At 36.2% G+C, this 26,312-nt stretch overlaps 1 protein-coding gene across 1 annotated transcript in view; it reads right to left on the bottom strand.

The window, feature by feature from the left end:
• The window catches only part of ASPH (aspartate beta-hydroxylase), a gene marked incomplete at its 5' end in the record, with an annotated part of 107,711 nt that overhangs the window by 70,662 nt on the left and 10,737 nt on the right, over window positions 1–26,312 (bottom strand). Inside the window, 2 exons of the mRNA XM_084260603.1 lie at window positions 18,003–18,071; window positions 20,069–20,218. Of these exons, the coding sequence (XP_084116729.1) occupies window positions 18,003–18,071; window positions 20,069–20,218 (219 nt within the window). The remainder of the gene's footprint in view (window positions 1–18,002; window positions 18,072–20,068; window positions 20,219–26,312) is intronic.

Genomic DNA, 26,312 nt, shown 5'->3' with positions numbered 1-26,312 from the left:
CTCACAACACTAAGCTGTGCAGTGCACGTGAAACAATGGAAGGGATGCCATCCAGAGGGACCTTGAGAGGCTTAAGAAGTAGGACTGTATCAAGTTCAAGGCCAAGCGTAAGGTCTTGCACATGGGTTGGTGCAATCCCAAGCACACCTACAGGCTGCGCAGAGAACAGATTGAGAGCTGCCCTGAGGAGTACTACTTGGGAGGTGCTGGTGGACAAGCAGCTCAACCTGACCCAGCAATGTGTGTTTGCAGCCCAGAAAACCAACTGGATCCTGGTCTGCATCAAAAACGGCATGACCAGCAGGTTGAGGGAAATGATTCTGCACCTCTACTCCACTCTTCTGAGACCCCTCTGGGAGTACTGCATCCAGCTCTAGGATTCCCAGCACAAGAAAGTCACGGTGGAGTGAGTCTAGAAGAGTGCTGTGAAGATGATCAGAGGGCTAGAGCACCTCTCCTATGAAGACAGGCTGAGACAGTTGGGCTTGTTCAGCCTGGAGAAGTGAAGGCTCCAGGGAGACCTTATAGCTGCCTTCTGGTACCTGAAGATCATTTGCAAGGGCACATACGGATGGGGCTTCAGACAATCTAGTCTAGTGGAGGGTGTCCCTGCTCACAGCAGGGAGGTTGGAACTAGATGAACTTTAAGGTCCCTTCCAACTCAAACTGTTCTATGATAAATCATTCTTTGGCACTAAAATATAAAAAAGTTATAAGAGCAAGCCATCACAGGAGCTTGGTTATGTAAGTATCATGTACTTAAAAGTGTTGTTTGAAGAAAATAATAAAAATACATAAACTGTTCTCTAATCAAGTTCAACCAGAATATAGTAGTAGCAGCAGCATATCACTTGTTAATTGGAATCCAACAGTAGCCATCAATGGTGACACAGATGGCCTAATTTTCAGAAGTATTCACTAACAGAAGCTTGGAAAAATTGGAAAAAAAAATAACGCAGCAACCTGAAAAGTGACACTGAATGACATTTTCAGAAGATGGCACAAAGAGACAGAAAAGCAAGCGGAACATTGCCACAGGATCAATAGTGTGTTGTAACAGTTTGGTTGAATATACACTTAAGTCTTATAAATAAATGCAACACCTAAAGTCAGCTTGCATATTTTTGTATGAAATAGTTTTCTCTCTCTACTTAGGGGTGTGTGTGTGAAAAGTTTACCAGATAATAATTTACACTTATTTGCTAAATTCCTACAACAGTATGTTCTATTAATGCACCTCTTGGTTGGTTCTGTGAAACAAATATTTTCTTGTGAGTTGCCACTATGTGTCCAGGTAACAGTCTTAATATTGATTTTAAACTTGTATTTGATATACAACAGTACAATTTCATCCCAACACCAAGAAAATAGCTTTTAAATATAAGGAAACAAAGGAAAAAAATCCTACCAGATTTAGAGAATACTCGAAGTAATTGGCATCAATTTGACATTTCAGTTTTCAATACACATTGTTAGCCATACATATTATCATATGTACATAGTTGAGTTTGACAGCAGACATTTTTGCTTTGTGTTTACAATGCCAGTACACACTTAACAGTTTTCAAAATATTACTATATAGAGCCTTTGTTTACACTTATTTCCAAAAAACATTATTTTCTTACTCCCATATTTACCACATTTATATAAATATTCTGAATTTCTCTTTCTTGAGGTCTGTTCCTCACTAACACAATCAGAACTCTGTTTACTTCTTTTCTTTCTTGTCATCCTTGGATGGTGTTTTAACTATCTTTTTTTCTTTGTCTTTTCCTCCCTGAATAGCACCATCCTTTTCACTGGCTGATTTTTTGGTAGTCTCCTTCGATTTGACATTTTTATCTAGGCCTTTTTCCTTTTCCTTTCCTTTGTCTCTTTTAGCCTTGTCAGAATCTTTCTTTAATTTGTTCATATCAACAGCTTTCTTGTCCTTTCGATCAGTAGTGTCTTTTCCTTTCCTGGCTTTCTTTTTTTCTTCCTCCTCTTTGATTTCCTCCTTCTTGGTTTCCTGCTTCTCCTTTGATTTCTTGAGCGGTTCTTTAATTGCTTCTTTTACTTTTTGGTTTTTCATTTAAAAAAGAGGAAATGTTCAATAAAAGAACCATTCTGAGATCAGAAGATATCTTATGAGCAACTATCTGAAAGCTTTGGTTGAATTCTTACATAATGGTTGTTAGATGACAATTTAAACAAATTAGTTCTGGCTTTTAGCAGTATCTCACACCATGCAGCCAGCCAATAACCTTAAGCTTACTGCAACTGCATCCAAATGAAGCATTAATCTAGTGAAAACCATGCCTCTATTAGCTTACTGTTAACTACCTGCTGCAGCATATTAATTTTTTTTTTTTCTGAGAGAAAAATCACAATAAATTCTGAATCTTTGACAACAATATGACCATTGTAGGATCTAGAAATATCAAGGCCATCACTAAAAGAATTTTCTTTTCTCAACTTCCTAAACTACAAATGAGAGTGTTATAACAACATAAATACATAGTACAGTATTTTACTGACACTCTTACCCCAGATTAGGCCAGGACTTAAGAATGTACCTTAACTACATTTTACAAAAATAAGAAATAAGTACATGATGATTAAGAAGAAACATTAATATCCTGATGAATTAAATCAACTCCAAAAAAGTTAACTTGGTTTGACCATGTTCAATAAAATCACAGTAACAACTGGAAATTAATTCTTACATCTTTACTTTTCCATATGTAGCATTCTTAGTAATACTTTTTTGTTTATTTTACTTTTGGAGTTGTACTTGTGCTATTCTCTCTAGTTAAAATTCACATTTTTTGTGACACAGTATCTAGATAACATATCAGAACAGTATTCTCAGAATTTGGATATTCTACATTTACTTCCACTTTGCTACTGGTGCTGTCAATTTTTTTTTTTAACTTTTTCTCTATAATTGGAGAATCTCTGTATGGAGTATTTTATTTAATTTTAGAACATTCCCACACTATTAAAAACCAATAAAACAAACAAGTGGTATTTTTTTATTCAGACTTTTGAGAGAAATTGCAGTCTGTTGAGGTAAAAAGCAGGCATGTCACAACACTTCTGTAGTAACATCTGCCTCTAACTGCTGCAACATTTCTGAGTGAACAATTCAGTAATATTGCAGTTCCTTCCAACTATTTTCTGGCATAAAACATTTTAAATATATCATACCACTTCTTCACTTTCATATCAAACACTGAAAAATAATCCCAAACTTGGGGACAAATTGCTAAGTGACATTTATTACGTTATTGGAAACACATGATTTGCACCCAAGTCATACCAAACACAATGCTAGAAATTTCAATTCACATGCAAGATGCTAAGAAAAGTCACATTCCAGTGAGCATGAAAGCTTCCCACAGCAAATGCACTTTTTCCCTAATGAGACTGTACTGCAAACAGCCTGCATTTTTCACATACTAATAGAAAAAACACATTAGAATATAAGTGTTTTTAATGCAAAAGAGACCAGGTTCTTTACACAGCACCACGCTGTGTGGAGGTAACTGAGCACAGCTACAAAGTTCAGCACCTGAAAGTACATCTGGTAGAGTTTGGTGTTTTGCTTAGGCTAATTACCTTTTTCAGTCTCTCTGTTGGACTGAACACATTTAGACTACTATGGCCTGTTCATACAGCAATGTAAGTGTGTGTATATATATATATATGTATAGTATAACTTGGTTGCAAGCTATTTTACTTCAAGCTTATGGAATCTTTACAAATATCACCATTGCAATCAATCCTACAAATAGTTTTATTGAGGAAGTTTTGAACTTTACCTAAGTTTCTCCTCCCGCAAGTAGTAGTAGATAAAACAATTTAAGCACAGACTTCTGCAGAAATCAAGGTGCTCAAGTCCAATTACAATATAATAATATTATGAATTCATCTAAGAACTAAAAGAGGGTTTCATGCAGAGCACATACATCAGAACCTTTTTTTTTAAACATGCAGAAAAGGAAGTTAACAATACTTACAATCCAAACACCACAACTTTTGCAAATAAAAATTTGAAAAAAACCCAAGATATAACCTTTAGTTAGGAGAGCACTCACATTGCCATCCATTAAATTACAGTTGGTAGTAAAAAACCCCACAAAATCAACTTACTGAAAAGTGGGGAGCACAGTAACTTCCTGCATTATTAGGCAACACTTAGCCAACATAGCTAGTGTTAGTAAACATTATTGTAAACCACAGTCTGTATTTGCAATGCGCATGCATTTCAGACATCATTATCTGCATGAAGTTCCACAAGAAAAACAACATTAAAAATACCTTTGACTTTAGCTTTTTTCTTGGCTACCCCTCCTGGCTCCTCACCTGATTTGTTGCAAAATGGAAATAGGTTATGAACATATATGATGTTCAACAAACATGAGATAAAATTTTCCCATCTGCCATGCCATGTAAAAAGTTATCTTCACATGGCACACTGCAATGCAACGGAGAGATAACAAATGTTAACTCACGTTATTAAGAATAAAGCATCTTCAGTAACAAGACCACCACAAGTAACCAAGACAGACTAACTAATCCAAGAGAAGAGCCCCATTACCAGATGCTGCTACTTGAGACGCTTCTTAACTTCTTAGAGCTAGCTCAGTTCTCTCTAGACAGCGTGACGCAATGTAATTATGATCAATATCCCAACTGATTTCTCTGCTAGGTATTATGCCAGTTCTCTCTCAAACCCACTAACATATTGCTATGTAATTTTATAAGTATTTAACAAACATATTAGCTCAAAGATCTTGAAGTACCTATGTATTGTAGATTATATAAATTGAACATTTTCTTACAACTAATTACAATCTATGTTTTGTTATCCAAAGGAAAATATGTAGTTTAGCAAAGGTATAACTCATTCCAAAAAGCAGGTGCCATTTCATTCCAGTTAAAATACTTACTGCTTAGACTATCTAAAACTATTTAGACTTATTAAAAAATTAAATCTTACTTTCCCCATTGTATCTAACAGAAATTGAGGTAATTCTGAACTCTCCATTGTCCTTTACACCTAGTTCCATAAGAGGCAGAATTGCAAAATAGAAACAGTAATCAACCACTTTTAATATCACAGAATCACAAGGTTGGAGACCTTTGAAGATCATCAAGTCAAATCATTCCCATCCTAAGCTAAACCATATCCCTAAGTACCTCATCAATATGATAAAAAGATTGGGTTATCACCATTATGCTGCTGTGGACCTAAACACCATAAACACAAGTACCTTAACCACAAAAATCGTGTGCATTGCTACCCAAAAAACAAACCAGGTATTTACCATAACTTTTCTTAACTCATAGATGTTTTAAAAACTCATAGATAATCTTACTAAACTAGAATAGATATTCCCATGTCTCAGTACAAGGCTTCTCATTCACACATGTGAAGTGGCTACCTTTGGACATCTTTACCTTGAGCTTCAGTTTTCAGAGAACAATTAATAACTACTCAAAATGCATCAATATACCTCAACATTTATTATTTAAAAACAAAACAGCCTCCCCATGTTCTGTGGTAAAAAAGAAAAAAAAAATCATAAGTGTAAAGAATGTAGCCAATGAAGTAATTAACTTTCAATAATTCTATCTTACACATTTTCAAATATCAAGCATCAATTATGGCCACAATTCCTTAAAATGCATTAGCCCAGTAAGACCACAACTTTTACAGCTATTTCATTACAAACTCATACCTGGGATAGGAAAGCCTTTTTAAGGTCCCCTCTCATAGATTACCATAATTGCTCAAATCCAGGGTTCTAATGCGACTCTAATGTTACTCAATTTTATTAATTCTAAGCAGTACATGCAAGAGAAAGAAAATAATTATAAAAAGAAGAGTAGACTCCAACTTTGTTATAGTACATCAATGAAAATGTAAATTAAAAAGAGTACTCAAAGTTGTATAAAGCCATGTTTAAACTCCCAGCTTCTCCCATCATTTCATGGTAAAACTAAATGTTACTGGATATTTTAGGATACATTCTTAAAATAAAAAAGACCAGTATACACAAAAATTATCACACATATATGTGATTTTTTTTAAAAAAATAGAAGTATCTGCACTACATCAAAAGATTACAGAATACCTTGTTCACTGATTATTGCATTTCACTTGCTAAATATTCAGACAAGCAGTATTTTGTTTCAGTCTGCTTTTATACAATGAAGAGTGTTAAGATTCTCAACCAAGTATCAAAGTGTAACATAGCTCTGTAAGTCACATATAGTTTAATTTATTATTAATAGATGTATTTACAGGAAAAGTATGTAGAATAATATATTTCAAAATCTTACTATTACATAATAATCACAAGACAGAAATCCTGCTACATCTTGATTTCCCCTCTGAACTGGGTCCCTACAACTTCCCCCCGAACAGGGTCCTTACAGCACAGGGAAGTCTAATTTGTGAGCCCCAACTGGCTGAATCACAGAATCACAGAATGGCATGGGTTGGAAGGGACCCCAAGGACCACAGAGTTACAACCACCCTGCCACAGGCAGGGACACCAACCTCCAGGCCTGGATCTACACAAGGTTGCCCAGGGCCCCATCCAACCCATCCTTGAACACCTCCAGGGATGGGGCATCCACCACATCTCTGGGCTGAAGTGGAACGCGAGTACAAAACAAGTCCACAAGACATCCTCGCACATGTGATAAAATCTAAGTCAACTCAAGGTTCTTACAGCCTTGGGGCACACAAACGTGTTCCACCGTGTTCAAAATTTTATAAATCATGTCACTGAATCTGTTACGTTATCCTACGTTATAAATGTCCAGTATTTGCAATACAAAAAGAAATACAGAATTCATAGCCACATATGCGGTTATAACAGAATGTCAGAAATAGCTACTACTGGAGTCAGTGAATTAAAAAGTAAACTTCAAAGTTAACACAGCTGTCTAAGTTCCCAGTATTTGCCAAAGAACTGCTTTAAGCAGTCATATTAAAAATTAAATATGCTTGTCAAAGTGGTTATTTTTACATAATGCTTAATGGTAGATAACAGTATCTTAACCAATGCTTTGAAACAGACTATTACAAAACATTCTGATTCTGCAACAAAATCCAGTTGTTTACACTATTTTTCCTCCACAAAAAGGAGTCCCAAGTGAGAAGACAGTTCTAGAACTACAAATATATATATTAAGAAAAATAAACATTGTAAACCAAAACAGTTATCAAAAGTAATACTATAACATAAAGCACTCAGTCTTCTTGAGCAGTTTTCACAGATGTTGACAGATAACACACATATTTAACAATACATTGAGAAACCTTAAGGTTATTCTTGCATATGCAAAGTTCATATTGTTTCTTTAATAATTAATACCTTTGCTATACAAAAGGCTTTGCCATGTGAAAAAATTCCTATAAATCAATTTCACCACAGCATTTACCAGCATAAAGCATTTCAACCTGCAGCACTGTGCAACAAACGTAAGCGATTTAAGGTGGTTAATCCACTGAAATGTGAAAAAGGAAGAGGCTACTTCACATTTACCACAGAAAGCATACCATCAAGGTTAGCACTAAGCAGCTGACAGACAGAACTTGCTACCCTTTTGCAACTTGTGCAAAGCCTGGGTAACAGAACAGAAAGCGTCAAGCTTTAAACATTAAGGCTTGTGTTCAGACTCTTGCCCTAATTAATGCGATCGCATCAGAAACTTCCTTCACAACACAGAAATCAGCAAAATATGTCAAACTGCAAAACCAAAAAAAGAAATACAAATCTGTAAGTCAAAACAGTTCTCAATCTTTTTTCTCTCCTTTTTGTTTTCCTTCTCCAGAACTGTAAGTCAGAAAAATTTATGACTGTTTGCATATGCCCCTGCATATAAATATTACTATTGTTTTCCACTTTAAAATAGGCCTCACTGAATATAGATCTTAAAATAGCTCACTGACAGGAGGCTAGCACCCACTTACCTTCAACTGAACTTGTTACCTGTATGCAGATTGCTGAGCACACGAAAACCTGTAACTCTCCCAAATGCAGGAGACGTGCTTTAATTAATACAACTATCATAAAAAAATAATCAGAATACTCTCAATGCATACTCAGAAAGCTGGTTTACTATCTCCTGCTTATTGAATTCTAAAAATAGAAGAAAAATTTTAAAAAATCAAATCAGAGACATGGGGCAGAAAGCATTTTCTTTTCTGAAGTCATAGATATTCATGCTGTATCTTGCATGAGAAGATTTAAGAAACCAACAAGCAAGTCTTGCCTTTGTTAGCTTCATCTTGAGGAATCCATCCTGACTATGAGAGAGACAGTATTCAACCCATTGCATGCTGCTGTGCCACCATTTGAATAGCTGCTGAACTGATGACAGCCAAATAGGGAAAATAGGATCTGTCTGGCCAAAACAACAGAACAACATGCAACAGCTTGCTCCAGCTCTCAAATACTAATCAAATAATGTTTACAAACATAGGTGTTTGTAAACACCCCCCCCCCCCACCGACCATGAGATTAAATGAAAAACCTTCTAATGCTTCACCATATTTTCTTCTACCCCTCCATCCATCTGTAAACCTATATGAGAGTAACTGTCGTAGAAAATTCAATTTTTCCTATGTCAAGTCTGGAGAGACTGATAATGCAAAACTGCCATACAAGGAAACCTACAGGTGGTAAGTCTTATTTGCTGACCTCGAAACAAATTTTGAGAGTTAAAGATTGAACTTGCTCTCAAAAAAGCTCATCTTCTGGGGGCGGGATGTACTGGCAAAAAGCTGTTACAATAGCAATTTCAACTGATAGAATAAACTGAAAACCTTTTGCCTATTAAAATCTAAGTTATTCTACATATTATGTGCACTGTGATTCTCCCTCAGCATATAGAAGTGCCTTACTTTCAAATTAAATTTTGTTGAAGGTGGTCACAGAAATCTGGGGTTCAAACCTTCCATAAGTTCTCAGCCATTTCATACAAGAGCAAGCAAGCTCTTCCCCTCCCTGCAATTTCTTTACATTAGTAACACAACAAAGCAAGCAAGAGCTTATGTTACAAAGGTTAATGCAGTGTTTTGTTTGAAGGTAGCAAGCTTCTGCTGAAGACAAACATTTACCAAGTTGAGAAAATGGCAAAAGCAAAATATCCCTCATATTTCTGAAAGTGTTAGCCTAACTGGAAGAGGCAGACATTTACTTATGGAGCTCTGCAAAACTTAATATAAATGACCTGTAAAGGAATACAAAGCTAGCTAATAAAAACTCCATGTCCAACTTCACATAAAAATAATTAAATTTTCATTTTTCACTAGCTAAAAAGCCTAGCAAACATCTTTTTGATCTCAAACCAAAACTAGGTAGAAAGCAGCTTTGCCTTCTAAAATAGTTATTCTAAAATGACATCAGAAGGCAAAGCACTACAGCTCTCCATACACAGTTCAAAATAACTTGATAAGTTTCCTGGAATTCTTTCAAAACATTAATATCCTGACTGTATTTTATATAATTGAGAGTAAACACAAATAAAACAAAAGTTTTTAGTTTCCTCAACTAATTTCAAACACTTTGTGTGTACTCAGAAGCAAGAGATGAGACAGTTCAGTGTCCCTTGCTTATATGCATACCATACTCAGCTTAACTTTTTTGCTGTGCAAATGTTTTGGGGTTTTTTGGTGGTGGGTTGTTTGGTTTGGGGTTTTTGGTGGTGGGTTTGTTTTTTTTTTTCTTTTTTTAAGATTAATATGCTTATATAACTGAAGAGTCATCTAAATCATCTTTCTGCCCTTACTAGCCAAGTCCTGCTTGCAATCACCACAATTTAAGCAAGTCATTAAAATCAAATTCTATCTCAAACTTGAGGAGGGCTTCAACAGCTCTGCTCACCACTGGTGAGGGTTTAATTGTTAACAGGAATATTGGGCAAGAGCAAACACTTCTGGAAAAAAACTCCACAGTTATATTCAGGAAACTAAATGCTCTAGAAATATTTACTGATAATATTTCTCCTAGGTTTACACTGTCCATCCCCTTTTTCTCCTCCTACAAATTTGCTATTCCCATTATAACTGTTTTTGAGTGGATTTCCACACACTTAAAATCAACAATGAACTTCCATAATATCAAGCCAGAACTTTCTTGGCCTGCATTTCCTACTACCAGCCCAAGTTAAACTTACTTACTGCTTACTGATTGGAACCATTCCCTGCAGCTGATATAACCAATGCCTGCCTGAACCACGAGAAAGCTGCAATCAATTTATGTCTATTTTACCTGAAACTTCATCATATTATCTATGCGCATTATAACTGTTTGGTATACACTTCACGATAAAGAAGTCTCATAGTGGATGTTTTCCCCCTTGTTTTGGCTATCTAATTCCATTACTGAAAGAATTCGATGTTCCGTGACAATTTTTCTAAAGCATACTGAGACATATTACCCCACAATAGCGATATTCTTATTTCTAATTCAAATCTGCTTTTAAGATTAAAAGAGGGAAAAAATCCAAATCAAACAAAGCTTGTTTTATTTCCTACATTTCAGATACTCTGCAAGTTTCTTCCAATCACTAAGGAACTTCTCAGTAATATTCCACAGACCTACTAGCATTTATATCTTATCCTCAACACCATTAAATTTACATGTTATTAACTTTCTTATTTCCTAATCCTCAAATTTTTGGAAGAAAATGTGACTAACATTGTGGTTCTGTTTAATTTGTAAATCTTGTATTGCAGTAACATGGAAACCTTTCTTCTTTTAGACCACTTCACTTGCTTAACACTAACACTTTTTTATTATTTTGTAAAGATTCAGTAGAACACTGAGTTGGATGGTTTAATGAAAGGCTTTTTTGAAACAGGCATGGTAAATGGCTTTCAAACAGCTGTGCCAAAGCAAGTGAAAAGGAATGTAATTTAAGAATGGTACAATTTCAGCCTGCATCCACGACTGGTAAAACCTGAGTATAGACTTTATATGAGAAACTGATACAAACTTCAGTATAGCAGACATAGCAATAAACAATTTTATGTTATTGTAATAAGAATCTGAGTGCAGTATTCATATATCAAAATGACAGCTCAGTTTCAGCTTATAGTACCTGGTGCAAGCAGCAGAACACAATTATAAACTCCCCTTTCTATGCCAAAAACTTTATGATAGCAGAAAGAATTCACGTATGTGAAAAATATTTTTGGAACAACAAAACAGTTTCAAGGAAAAAGGATTAAAATTTGAAAAAATGCATTTAAGTTCTTGAATTTAGCAAGGAATAGAAGACGTTAAATTCTAATTTCCCATTAGTCTTTAATATATGCAGTATTACATTAGAAATACATAATCACAACTTCCCACTTTCATAAAAGGCCCACTGTAAAAAAACAAACCACAGACAAATTCAGCACAGCCCTTGTGGTGTGACTGCTGTATTTAAAAAAAAAAAAAGACTGAAAACTCAGTTTCAAAACAGAGAAATCAGTGGGAATAAACCATACAATGACATCATACCTTCTGAATACAACAGATGTTAGCTAACTTAGAAAGAAATATTTCTGTAAGAATTCCAAGCACTTCAAATGAAAGTGCTTCTATTTGAACAGGTAGAAAGAATCTGTCTGAGCAATCAGTGAATCACAAAATAAATTATTTATTAAAATTATATTTCACAAGAGAATTATCATTGTCATGTCTATATTAGGGATTAACATATAAATATGTATTTACATAATGCAGTCATGCTAGAATACTTTACAATCAAAGCGGTTACAAAACTCTCCAGTTAATGTTTGCTAGAAAGACAAACGCTACAGTGTTAACATTAGAGGTTATTACACTCAGCTTTGTAAGCTTTGTGCAGAGAATGCACAAACTGAAGCACATACAGAAACCAACTACACAGCAGCAGAGACATGCTTTATTCTACATATTTACACAACTGCAGAGTATTTGTCATCCTGGCACAAGAAATGCAAAAGTCACTGAAAGGCTTTCGACTAGTGAAACTACAGCGCGTGGCTGACTTTAGTTCATCTCTACAGCGTCCACGTGGGAGTTTCCCCTCAATGCCATAATTCCTGTTATAAGACTGATGACTTCATGGACATTTTCGAAAGCCAATCAACTTAGTCTCTCAGTCACTGGTTCTGTAAATCCAAAATAACACAAGTCTTTTTTCCCTGAACCCCTTCATTCTGTGACGTACCATCAACATCATCTGCAGCTTCGCTCTCTTCTTCTTCTAGTATTTCAAAAGGAGTCAATACATCATAGAGAAATGAGAGAAAGCCATAAAACCAATCAGAGCTTTCCTCTGCTAAAATATTAAGGACTTCCTCAAGGGAATCAATATTTTCATTACTGCCATCTTTGGTCAGGCCTACACAAGAATAGAGGAAAGAGAGAGAGAGAGGGGAAGGAAAAAAAAATAAAGAGCAGTTAGGTGGAAAGAGGAAACTGTAAAAGGAGGATCTGTGAAAGACACATCACAGGCAGCAGTCTTTACAGGAAAGCTAATTAGGAAGTAGAAAGATGTTAGAAAAGTTGACTCTTTCAAAGTACAGACTATAATTTGGACAGTAAACATGCACAATATTATGCCAGCACCTTTTAAAAAAGGTGGAAGCTTTGCTTTCCCTTCTTCCTACTCCTAAACCCAAGACAATGCATATTTCTTGCTATGACTTTAGTCTTCAGATAGTTTCTTAACAGTAGTCCACCAATTTAATATTTTTTTAAGCCATCAGGTTCAAATTTGAGAGCCTGTCACTGGTAGCTGAGAATAACATTTAAAGGAAACAGCATTAAAGCAAATTTGTCACAGACAAACTGTTAGATGTAACATTGATTCTACCATGCAGAGTTTTGATTTTGCTTAGAAGTGAGGACTAATTGCTCTGTGTGTGTGTTTTGTTGTTTGGTTGGTGTTTTTAGCATGTTTCTCCATATTCTTTTTTCTGGGACATGTATTATAAATTTTATCCTTGATCCTCAGGAATTAATTCCAAACCTGGGGGTATTTAGACCCAATACAATGGGTGTTTGTATTGTTAAAAAATCTAAAGCAGGTTAAGGCCAGCTAAAGTAGATAAGGCCAGAGCAGCAAATAGCTCATGATCACTTCTAAATTCTGTGATACCAGAAGTTGCTATCTTGGACTGCAGGGCCCACTGATCTGTTGGATATTTGTAAAATACAAATAAGCCATGATTAATGCTTTCCCCACCTCCTCTTTTAACTAAAATCCACTGATTTTATACCTTTATTACTAAATAACATTTCAACTTTTCCATTCTGGGAAAAGTACAACAGAATGACCAAGCAGTAACAATCATCAGTTATTTGCAAGCTTTAAAGCAAAAGAGGGAAGAATTTCCCCCACTTCTAACCAGAAAAAACCCTTTCTTTGTGTTGGAAAGAGAAGCAGAAAAGTGGGCTAAGGGTGAAGACAGGTTGCTGAGACAAAAAAATACATGAACATGTTGCACATGCAGAGTACAAAGCAACATTAGGTGCAGGTTAATGAAACATTCAAGGCAGAGGAGTTCATGGCAGAGACATTTAACACACTTCAACACATATTTCTTACAGCACATAGTGAAAGTATCAATGATAATTCTGAGGAAAATCCCAAGTCCGTGATGTTCCACATCCTTGTACCTGGATGTCCAGAACCTCTACTGGAGTGACCAGCCATTCTCTTAATTTTTCACTGGATAGCCCAAAGGTTTAAAAATGACAGATTGAATCCAGGAGGCAATCAAGGTATTATAAATATCCCTCTCCAACTTCTTCCATGGCTTAGTTCTATAAAAATTAAATTTTATAGACTTAACTTTATGCATGGTAGTTAGTCATCATTCTAATTCAAAATTTGGACTAAGCAAGATGTAAAGTATATTTATTGAAGAATAAAACCTAAATTTAACAATGGAAATCTGAATCTAAATACAAATTTGAAAAAGAAAAAAAGCCCCAAAACAAACAACACACTAACTTACGAACACAGATTTATAAATATTTTACCATTCTATTGTGCCAGAATCTAGCATTAAAAACCCCAAAAACCCCCACCTCTCAGAAAAGAACTAAAGCTTTAGATAGCATTTCTGCAAGCACGTCAAGAACCATAGAGATTGCACTAAAATAAGGAACTAGACTCTTGGGCTATTATCTCTAAAATATAACACAGAGCACCACAGTGTATTTTCTTTGAAAAGATTAAGACACCAAAGGCAACTATAGAAACTGGAAGAATAAATCTTATAGTCTTTACCATAAAAGCCACCAAACAAGCTCCAAACTCTTTCTTTTCAATTCTCTACATAACTACCCAAGCTTTTGAATCTAAGAGTAAAAAGAACAGAGACACTTCAGCCTGAGTTACAGAAAATAAAATGTTATTTCATATATGCATCGCCTTTTTTTTTTTTCTTTCTTTCTTAGAGTTAAAATGAAAAAAACCTAATTAATACTCAAATTATTTTTGGTCTTCATACATCAATATAATCTGGAAGAACTGCTTTTCAAAGTAAAACTTAAGCGCTGATGAGCACACATATGCATGGTACGAAGTGACTGAAAATGGTGACTCACAGAAAATAGCTACTCTATTTCAAGAGAAGCCGAAGCATTAAACAGTGATTGAGGGACTTAAAATACCACAGTGCTACCACAACCATCGGGGCAGAGGGCCTGCCTACATTCAACAAGACAAAAACATTCTTCTCCATCAAACATCTAGAAGAATTAGCATATGCAAGCTTTTAATATTTGAAGGTGCTACAGCAGAATGTGGGGAAAACAGGTTAGAGTGTGAACCATACAGCAGCATTATTTTAACTTCCACTACCTCACCACAGTCTTTCTGAATGTGCAACCTTTGTACAGCTGCTCGCAAGCATTTTTTCTACTATAAGTGAACTAGGAGGAAAAGAATATGTTGGTTTACAGAAGCCTGAATTCTACTGTGTACTACACAGTGTTTGCTGGGACACCAGGCTTCACCTCCCATTCTCTGCATAGCTGGACTACTCTGAGTTAAATGCACAACAATAAATTGTAGCTGCAGTCCAAAACAATATTAAATACTAAAGCCACTCAAGTAGAATTTCTCAGGATATTGTTGCTCGTTAAAAAGGACTGAAGTATATACAAAATAAAAAAAAAAAAAACCTGCTCAGCTCCAAAGATTCTACTACAACAGACATTGGTTGGCACTCCCTGTACATTAATTTTTTGTAATACTGCTGAAGTCACCATTTCTCTGTACTGAGTTAGACCAAGTACAGAGGTGCAACACTCCTGACAGGAATACCTTCCTTCAAAGGACAATCAGAGAGAAGTGGACAAAAAGGGGGGAAAAGAATTAGTGGTAACAGCAGCCCTCAAAGGAGCAAATTAAGCCACCTCCCTTCCCACGACAGAGAGGAATTCAGTAAACAGAACCTCACAAATACCTGTGATAAAATAAAGAATCTGCAAGGTAACTGTAGACCAGCTTCAACAAGTTTGCATTTCCATCCTGGATAACTTTTTTATAAATGGATACAAAACTAACTGTATTTGGGGTTGCTTGGCTGGCTGGATTTTCTCCCTCCTCTTCTTGCACACCATTTTTAAAGTTACAGTAATACCTCAAGAAAATATAATCATCAACCCTCCTTTGATTTCAAAAAATAAAAATATCAAATCCTATCATACTTTATACTTATAAGAATAAAATTTTAATTGTTTTAATAAACTTTAATAATTCTATTTAGGTTTGCCCAAGTAGTAGAGAAAGCTACTAAGCCATCAGCTACTTAAATAATTCTTTGAAATATAAACTGGTAAATGCATTTCTCAAAATTAAAGAAACTTAAAAACAAAATTGTCATTAATACACAAATCAATTCTTTAAATTTTTAGTGAAAACTAAAGATTATGGAAGTGAACAGTATTCAACTACTGTATATGCCACAAGATCAGAATGCAGAAGTTTAGTAATAACTTAAGAACATTAAAGAGAACAAGGATATCATTTTCTAGCATTAAACATCAAACAGAAGTATCTCCTTTTTAAGTCAATATAAAATTAGCAGAGAAAACACCTGCTGTTATGGCAGCCTGACCCAGAGAAAAACAAGTCTTCAAACAACACACGTACTAACAAAATCCTCACAAATAATATTAAAAACCAGCTATGCATTCTATATTTAGAACGTTACCACTGTGCACTTCCATATAGGCTTACTGTATGTTTTTCTTTACTGGAAAGACCTAACTCTGGGAAGACAAATTCCTCAAGACAAAAATCTAGTCATCCAATTTCTGCCTCAATTAAATAGTTTTCGTCTGCATAATGGTGTTCATGTTAAGCTTAAATACAAAGAAGCACAATAATTTACTGGGAAATTAAGTTAATAATATTATACACTAGTTATTAAGGAAAATATATTAATAATTTTTATCAGGTCATGTAACATCAAAATTCACCATTTCCTTTGTACTGCAGAAAATATTTTTCAATGAGATGAAATGATACTTCTAAGAAAAACATTCAAAAATAATAAAAATAACTTTTGATCCATGACCTTTTAATGTCACATTTGAAGTATAAGGTTTAAATGTATGATAAGACAAGCTTATAATAGAAACACTGTCATGTACTGGCAGAATTCCCAGCTATATCAAGTTGCATAAAGCCAGAGATGTAACAAAGCAGCAGCATGTTTCCGGCTATCACCTTGGCGATCTGCATCCAACTAATGAGACCCACAAGAGATTGGCATCCACTTTCTACACACTACATAACAGACGAAGAAATATTAGGATTATAACTACACAACACATTATCTTACTATAACAAACACCCAATTTGGAGCTCTGAGAATCTGAAGACTCTTTGGAGTACCTCTCACATTCACACCACTGCAAACTGTCTCGGTGATTTTGATTGCATGGGTGTTTTTTAACCACGAAGGGATTAAATGAATGAGCTCCCCCAAAAGACTTGCTTATTTTAGCTAATATAAGGGGGTAAAAATTAAGTTAGGAAACTAATTTGTAGTTTATGTGTCAATGAGTTTCAAATAGCAAGTTTCCTAATAAACTATTGATATACTATTGATAACTTTGCCTAGTTTGAGACATTCCACTTTACCTTCTGCTCAAGCTATTATTTATCGGGCTGGTGGGGTTTTTTGTTGTTTTGTTTATTTAACTTGCTAGGGTTTGTGTGCTCAGAACAGGTTTACATTTGAACAAATCAATTAAAGTAAACTTTCTAACAACAGGTATGCAAGGAGTATCTACCCAATGCTTGACTGTGAAGCTGAAGATCGTAGTACTTTAACTGCAAGAAGATGTAGGTAGAAGGGCAATATTGAAAAGTGTATTGAGTGACCAAAATTTCTCTTTGAATACCCATATTGGGCAGAAAGACATTTGCCCAAACTACAAGGAACAGAAGCCTAGAACAAGTGTTTCAATGTCAAAGAAGAAAAATTCATGTCACGTAGGATTTCTGAAGGGCAAAGAAAACAAACAGACTCGTGGAGAAGTCAGAATAGAGGAAAGACAGCACAAAAATACTCTACATGAACAGTCTCCTAAGAAGCATGAAGGCCTGTTGGAAGTAGTTTTAAAATGGATCTGGCTTGATCTGTTAACACAAGCAGTGCTTTAACTCTTGAAGCATCTTAAGCCCTGCAACTGATTAAATTTATTAATAATAACTATCTTTCAATAATTGATACAGCATCATCAGCCAGCCACCTAACTTCAAAAATCACACTGTAAGTAATTAAATGCTTTCCACTTATACTGCTACATTAGGAGAAAAAGAGCACAGCCTGCTACAAGGAGTTACACAAACAATCCTACAAAGTGCATTAAGAAAAAACCCCACCACAATTAAGTTCTCCAATTAGGCAAAACCAGAAATACTGTTTTGAAGTTAAACAAAACCCAAACATGAATATTACAAATGAGATTATTCCACTTGTGTTTCTACTTGCCTAGCAATACTTTAGCATCTTCAACATCAAAATCTCCATCTCCATCAGCATCGTATATCCCAAGCTTGCCTAGAAACACAGGAAGAGGAGAAAATTAAGGCATCAGCATTTTGTTTCCCGCACCGTGTTTTCAATGTGCAGTGGTTGACTGTCAAGGCTATCATCTTTGTTTTTTTTTTTTAAATTATTTAGCCACATTCCTATTAACCACATTTTAAATTTCCCAGAAAATATTAAATATTGCATTTTCTAGACTTTGACTAAAGAGGTGTTAGTCTTTTTTTCCAAACGTATTTTGGTGCTCTCAAATTCAAAACAAATCTGTAATTAGGTAAATGCACTTTACATGAACATCCTTTGCTGAGAATAAAATTTTACTTCACAAGGAATATTAAACATGTTTGAGGGAAAGAAATAATAAAAGAAGAATCAAATAATCAAATTTGTTTTCTGAGTATATGCTTCCTGCCATTCTAAATTATCAGAAGAGATAGGTATGTAATTCTGAATGCTAAATTAATAGAAGATAAGCAACCTATCTACTGGACAAGGGAGAAAACATTAATAAATTTTTATCAACAATGTATAACGTTGACTGCAGACAAAAAAAATTGTTAATCCTTTTATAGGTGACTAATGCATCTGACCTCTCACTTTTAATTTGAAACTGCAGCTCTAATAGTCCATAGTACGTTCAAAAGGAGAACCCAGTTTTTATTCAAAGAGAATTTTTAGCTTAGAATCTTGGTATCTGGGATTACAAGTGTCCTGGGATCACCAAGTTATCTAATTAGTTTTGTTAAAATTCAGACATAACTTAATAGGATTGAAAGTCTATACAGTGTTTGCAGAAGAACTCTAAGTCCTTACAGTTTGCCCATTTATTATTACAGCAATCATTCTCTAAATGGAGAACTCCATCAAAATAAATTGAACATAGAACTTAGAGAACAGTTTTGTGGAAGAAAAAGTTCAGACTTGGGTCTAGAATGGACAAAAATAAGGCCATCGCCATTGTACAGAAGCAATGGATCTTTATCAGTTTAATGGATAAACACAACACACTGATGGAATAAATGTAATTCTCAAGAAATAAGAAAAAAATCTATCATCTTCAAAACCATGAAGAATTAAACAGATGAGATATGACTGAGTTTTATTCTTCATTGTAGAAGAATAATAATAATCTAAGAAATAAAAAACATAACTAAACCAAAATTTTTAGCCAAAGAACTGTAAAACAAGCTTACTTCTCTAATATCCTACCTTGTAGGACCTCTGACAAGTTATAACGGAAATCCTTTGCTTTGGCTGCATGCATGGTAAAAATATAGAAACCATTATTTGCATCACTAGACGCAATTAAGTTCCAAACTAGAAGTTTCTCTGAAAATCAGTCCAGATTAGAAAAAGCATGTACTAACAGTTTTGTAAAGCTTGTAAACTGATAGCTCTAAAACTTCATGTTGAATCTTACACCACCAGGGACAATAGCTCTACCTATGGACACACATCTTGAAATTTGAGACATTAATTTTCACCTTTAGATATTATACTAAGAATACTATCTTAACACTGTCATACTGAGATACAATTATCACTGTTACAAGCTTAAAAGTGAGGTCATTCAACAGCTCATTGATGCGAGGATAACTGATCAGTTGTCCCAACTCTCTAGGTAACAGAGTCCGAGTGATAAGTTAGTTGCCCATTTTCAGCCACTGCTGCAAGTTTCTGTGGGCTTAAATCAAAACAATGCATATTTAGCTGACATTTCAAATGAACTATAGTATACCTGTTACATAGAGATCCACACCTGTCCTTGGAGATTTCTTCAATTCTTCAATAAATGCAGTAGGTTAATAACCTTCAGCAGTCTTATGAGAATCCCATTTTAACATAATAGAGTTCATCATCAGTACTTTTTGAACTACATTCCCTATTTTTACCATGTAGGTCATTTACAAACACTGCAGGAATCAAATCGGCTATCTAGAAATGTAAAGTGGCCTCCATTTAATGAATATCATAATAATTAGAAGCGTCTTAAGATCTAAAATTCTTACCTAGAACTTCTTCATAATCTACCAGTTCAAACCAGACAACCGCTACTGATGTCCAAACTCCCAGCAAAGCAATAACCATAAACCAGGTGAAAAATGAGCTTCCAGAGAGGCCTTCTTTCTTGCCATTCCTGTTTCCTCCATGCTTAGTCTCTGTTAAAATAAGGCAAACAAGTAGGAAAAATGGATTTGCTTAAGGCTTAGAAAATTGTGTTTAAGGATATAATTACATGTCTCATTTCTTATGACTACACAAAATACAGGACATTAGAGTAACACTTTTTTGGGGGGTTGGGTTTTGTTTATTTGTTTCCTTTTTCAGACTTCACCACTGTTACTTGCTTTTCATATCACTGTGAGTTACAGTGGGAAGCGCAACGATTATCTAAGTAACAGCCCTATAACCAACAAAGCACCAAAAAACTCACACGGAATTAGTCTCAAAAACTTAGTTGGAAATCCCCCCCTTCCTCTCCTTTAGCGTGTATTTATACAGAGCTTAACATTTCTGAGATGCTTCGCATTTGTGCTAACGCTTCTCCAACTGCCACCAGAGGGCAATGCCATCATGCCATCAGCAGGAATAGTTTGGAAGAAGAGCATTTCTTCCGAAGCAAGTTTCAAAACAACCTGAATTAGCTCACAGAATAAACATGAAAATTCCAATAGCCTAAGAAAGCTCTAAAATCTAAACCGTATCAAGGGTATCCAAGTTCAGACACTACCAACTAAAAATATCTTCCCTGTTGCTTAGAGTCAAGCAGTGATTTGCTACATGTTGAATACCTTCGCCTTCCAGACCCGTGAAACACGCACGTGAAAGGATGACAGAGAGAATGCAAATCACAGCTTTGTTTCTAACCACACATATGGAAAGCAAGTGTATATAGAAAAATAGAGTAATTATAAACAAATCACTGCGAAAAGAAAGACCTCGATCTAGCATATAGGTATGGGGTTTCAAATGGGCATCACCACTGGATAAGATGTAAGTTTCTTGGTCCATTGCTTTAGGAACAGTTTAGGGACAAATGGACATACGTAGTGAATACATATGCATCCAAAAAGATGCCCATTGCATTTCTTCAGAGCTCCCCGCCTGCTCTTTTGTCTCCTGATACTACCAGTGCAAGGCTGGCACTTGGCCATAGTAACATGTCTACCAGCCTATTCCACTTGGTTCCCTCTTATTCCCTTTGCCTGTTCAGCCACATTCAGTCCTAGTCATTGAAGTAAAGATATTTCTTACATATCTTTATATTCTCAAGGAGCTTTATCATTAATATTATAATAATATGAGAGAGTTAACTTTATCATACTAATTGCAAATAACATTTTCTGTATTTATCAACACTGATCACAGAGACAAAGAATACTCTCAACAGCTGAATATCAATATGACTGACTTATTTCTGTAACAGGTATTTCATAGAAATACTTTGATAGCCTGCTTGCCATCAGGTTCACAACTGTAACAAACTAAACTTCTATTACATTCATCATGCTATCTACCACGTTCAGTCCAATTAAAAAAAACAAGCCAAAAACCAGACAACTGACTCGTGCCAGCTCTTACTCAGCCTGGCATTTTATTGGGGAAGGAAAAAAAAATCTAGGACTACTCTGTACAAAAATCTAACACCAACTATTCAGTTTCTTTTCTATATTAAACACAAAGTTGCCTTGGTATAGGCAGCCTCACATCAGGTACGTGTGTATCCCCTGCTGCTGCACAGTACCCTGATTACATACATGCAAAGTCCATACACACAACCCATCATAACATCTCTCTTCTGGGAAAAAATGTATCAGTAGCCTGAAAACAAAGGCAAAGACAAGCAGCGTGTGCCAGTAGATTCAGAAACATACATGAAAATTATTTAATGTACTCTTGAGCTGGAAAAGTTCATGTTCAGAAATAAACAATTACATTATGTAACAGCAGAACCTGGTCACTCCTGCGTTCCACTGCAGTCAATGGCAACTTATTTAAGTAATCAAGTATAGCTGTTGATTTTTTTCCAGTCTAAAGGACTGTTCCATACAAATCCCTCAAAAAACAGATTCTGCTATAACAATACATTTCACAACAGTCAAAAGCATACTTTTTTTTTTATGCTGTGTTTTCCTATCTTATAGGCAAATCATTTTCAAAACCCTCAAAAAATTCTCATAAGGATTCAACCACGGCAGCTTGACCAGGCAATGCCTGAATATAAATGGAAGTTACGTAACATAAAATAACCCTACATGCAGGGTCAGAACAAAACATTGCAAGGACTGATGCTGGCTCAGGGCTCATTCCAGACAGTTAATTCTCAATTCAAGCCCTTTCCCTGCACATGCTGCCAGCCATGTCAGAAGTAGGTCACTTGCCATATCTGGTAAGCCTGTGCTTACACTACCAGATGTCTTCATGCAGACATCAGAAAGTCTTTAAAGTATGCTCTATTACTCAACGGTAAACCTTTAAAAGCTGTATACCTCACTCATCCTACATTAATAGTCACACCTAGATAAAAACATATAAAATCCTTTTTCCTTTTACTTCAGCTTACGTTCCAGACATTTAGTAATTTCTCATGCTCCAAAAATAACTTTAAAATCAGGTATTTAAAGACAAAATAATGCCTCGTGTTAATGTATGCTCTACTCAACAAAAACCAAGTTAAAATTAACCACCTGCCATAAACTCATGAAATACCTCAACTCCAGAGAGCATTTCATCAGAGAACAGAGACAGCCTGTAACACAGGCTTCAACAGCAAACAGACTAGGAAACAGCAAGCAACATGCCACAGTAAGCCAGTTTACGCCGCTATTCACAAAATCAGGCATAGCTGGTATTTGCAACTACGCACTTCCCCTTTGTTCACAAGGTTAGGATTGTACCTGTGTCGTCAGCCATAACATTAGTGCTTGATTTCCAGAGAGCGAGCAGATGTGTTGATAGCTCCAAAAATGAACGTTGAAGGCAGGATAAGAAACGATTTATCCTCGCTGTAGTCTTGCAACAGGAGCAAACAAGTTCCCTAAAGCCAGCTCAGCTGGAACCCGAAACCGGACCCAAGAGAAACCTCTCCTCCAAATCTATTTTTAGAGCATTTATCCTCAGGAGCCAAACGCTTTTCAGAACTCATATGGCAATCTGGTTCTGACGACAATCAAATTCACTTACTCCTCCTAACAAAGCATCCTGGGTAGTTGATCCTTTCCCCTCCCCTCTGTGCTCCAACATCAAACACGGCAGCAAATGAAACCAAGCCCCTGGCACTGAAGTATTTTTGCTGCAATCTATGTCTCAGTGCCTTAGCGTTAAGGACGTAAAATCCACCAGCTGAAACACAAGTCTGGACACAAAGCTTGCCTGCTGGCATTTGTTAAGTTGGCCCTCACCCAAGAAACTTTCCCCATGTTGGCACCCCTCTACTAGGCTTCCCGAGTATCCTGTAGAGACTGCTCATGTGAAACTTCCCAGCTATTTTAAGAATAAAACACAACTAATTTCTAAATCGCAGTTTCAAGGCTTCTAAAAGAGTTACTTGAAATCAACCCCACACAGCCCTTCCAAAGCATTTTCAGACCCGAGCTGCTCCCCTGTCATGCTGCCCATGTGCTCCTAGCAGACCCAAAGGAGGGTTACTGACAGGTTTGCCGAAGCGCACCTGGTTTCTGTAGAGTGCAACACACCACATGCCATCAAGGTACACCAGGCAAAATTCATATTGCATGTTTGTTAGAAGTAGTTAGCTTTGCTTTGCTGCCCTTCCTTTCCAGAAAAGACTTAACACAAACTAGTCTCACTCACCCCTCCTTTAAATTCTGACAACATGCATGCTACCTGTATGATTTAAAGCTAACCTAAATGATTAATGAGCAACGTAGTCTCTTCTTAGGGACCAGAAAAAGGATGAAAACACCCCACTAATGCACTAGTTATTTACATCTTTCATTTTAGCAAACTATTCCCACTGCATTTCAAACAAAAGCCATTTCCTTTTAGGTGGGAGAAGACAGAAACAAACTCATGTATCATTAACAACAATCCTAACAAGAACTTTATGGTCCAGCGCTCCATCCTCCTTTCCCCAGGCTTCTTGAAATAGCATAGCCATCAGGTAAATTAAGTGAACAGTAGAATATTACAGCTGCCTTGAAGAACAACACACAACCTCCCGTGGTTCTAACGTCCGACAAATAATTCCCAAACACAATTCCTGCTCAAGGGAGGAAAAAAGTGAGAAATAACACCCAACTGAGTTTGAGACTTTTCCAATAGATATGAAGGAATTACAAGTGGTTGGCTCTATAATTACTGTATATTTGACCTGGTTTTGGTCAGGATGGAGTTAACTTCTTTTGCAGCAGCGGATGGAATGCTGTGTTTGAGAGTTAAAATGGATGCAGTGCTGATAACACCCTGATGTCAGGCAGTCAAGGACTTTCTCAGCTCTTCATATTTCTCTATTTATGAGAAAGGAGGGGCGGAGCCAGGACAGGTGACCCAAACTGGCCAAAGAGAGTATTCCATGCCAATTATATACTGCTCAGTATAACAGGGCGGCTCCAGGACGCACGGTTTTTGGGGAATGGTCGGGTTCCGGGACGGCTCTGGGTGGCACAGCCTGAGTTGTGGGTTCAGTGAGAAACTGCATTGGGTAGCAACAGTATCATATATTTTTTTCTCTAAACTCCTGTTAGCATTGTTATATTTTATCTTTCTGTTATCTTAGTAAACTATCCTTATCCCAACCCACGGGCTTTTGGTTTCTTGGTTTGGGGGTTGTTATTTGCCCCTTCCTTTTTCCTTCCCTTGCCTCACCCCCCCCCCCCCCCCCCCCCTTCTCCCCCTGCTCTTTTCCTTTAAGGAGCAGGCAGCTGCATGGATCTCTGCTCTCAGCCGGGGTAAAACCACGACAATGTTTTAACTACTTTTAAGGCCACGCGGATACATCAAACCAAACAGGTGCTTTAAGAAAGATCTCCTGACTAGTACACTTCAGCAACTTACGTGATGGACAATCAATTTAGAGCAAGATAGGAGGAAAATTTCAACAAAGGCATTAAATTAAGCAATTTATTGTGACTTCACTTAGGCTGCACCTGCATGTGCAGATACTAGATCTTACTATGAGTGAATTCATTGAGCATACAGCTAATGCTGAGACCCTGAAGTCCACATTATACATATTTTGGGGGGTATTGCTCCACATTAGATCTTACCTGGCTGAATGCCCATAAGCAGTTGAAGCACACCTTTCGGGGGGGGTTGGACTACATGACCTGTAAAGGTCCCTCCCAACCTAACACATTCTATGGTTCTACCCACAGTCTTATCTTGTATCCTTTTAAAAATCAGCTGACTTCAACAAAATGTATTAAAAAAAATGCCAAACATCTTCCAGAAAGGGGAGGCTATGGCTAAAACAGAGGAATTCTTCAGACTTATCAAAAGGAAGATGGGCCAAAAGGATGGTGAACTAAAGGGCCACAAAACTGATCATAAAGCCCATGTACAACATGCATTAAACACACCTTGACAAATATAGCTTACACGTGTATCTGAATGCTATAGTTGAATATATCAAACAGCATATTTTTAGTTAGCTTTGTGAAAGACAAAGGTTAAATTGAATATATATTTATTTACAATACAATTCATGATTGGAATAGCTAAGTCAACAGTGCAGACTTCTTGTGGGGTCTCATTCTACTGTGTTCAAATGCTGTGACTTCAAGGTTGTTGGTTCCTTTTTGAAGCAACTCAGATTGCTTCACTAATGCTAAAAAAAATTACTCTTCACCTCGCTTGTATAATTGTTTCAAACGGAAAAGTTATTTTCAAGGTAGTTTTGCTACAACTATGCACTCCATGGTATTTTAGTTAATTTTAGGAAAGTAATCGACAATCAAGACTGGCAGCATTAATTCCACTGTTGTGGAATTCCACTGTTAAGTGCAAGCAAAGACGGTTAGAGGGGAGGAAAAAAAAAGTCAATTATGAACACAAAAATAAAGGCAGGTTTCAAAGCATCAATCTAAGCTTTTGTAATGTAATATTTCCCACAAAGGAGCATTAGGAAGTAATACGGAAGCACTTATGTACCACTGCATGAAGAGAAAGGCGCACACCCGCAGGCAGTTACTAGAAATTAGAAGACACAGTAATAAGAAAACCAAAACACTAACCTCAGAAAGTATCTAAAAACAGCATTTCAGAAGTAAAAATTATCAGTCACAGCAAGAT

Source organism: Gallinula chloropus (genome assembly GCF_964237585.1).
Source record: "Gallinula chloropus genome assembly, chromosome: 2".
Classification (NCBI taxonomy): Eukaryota; Metazoa; Chordata; class Aves; order Gruiformes; family Rallidae; genus Gallinula; species Gallinula chloropus.
Note: the sequence above shows the minus strand (reverse complement) of the source record. Positions and strands in the feature narration are given on the sequence as shown.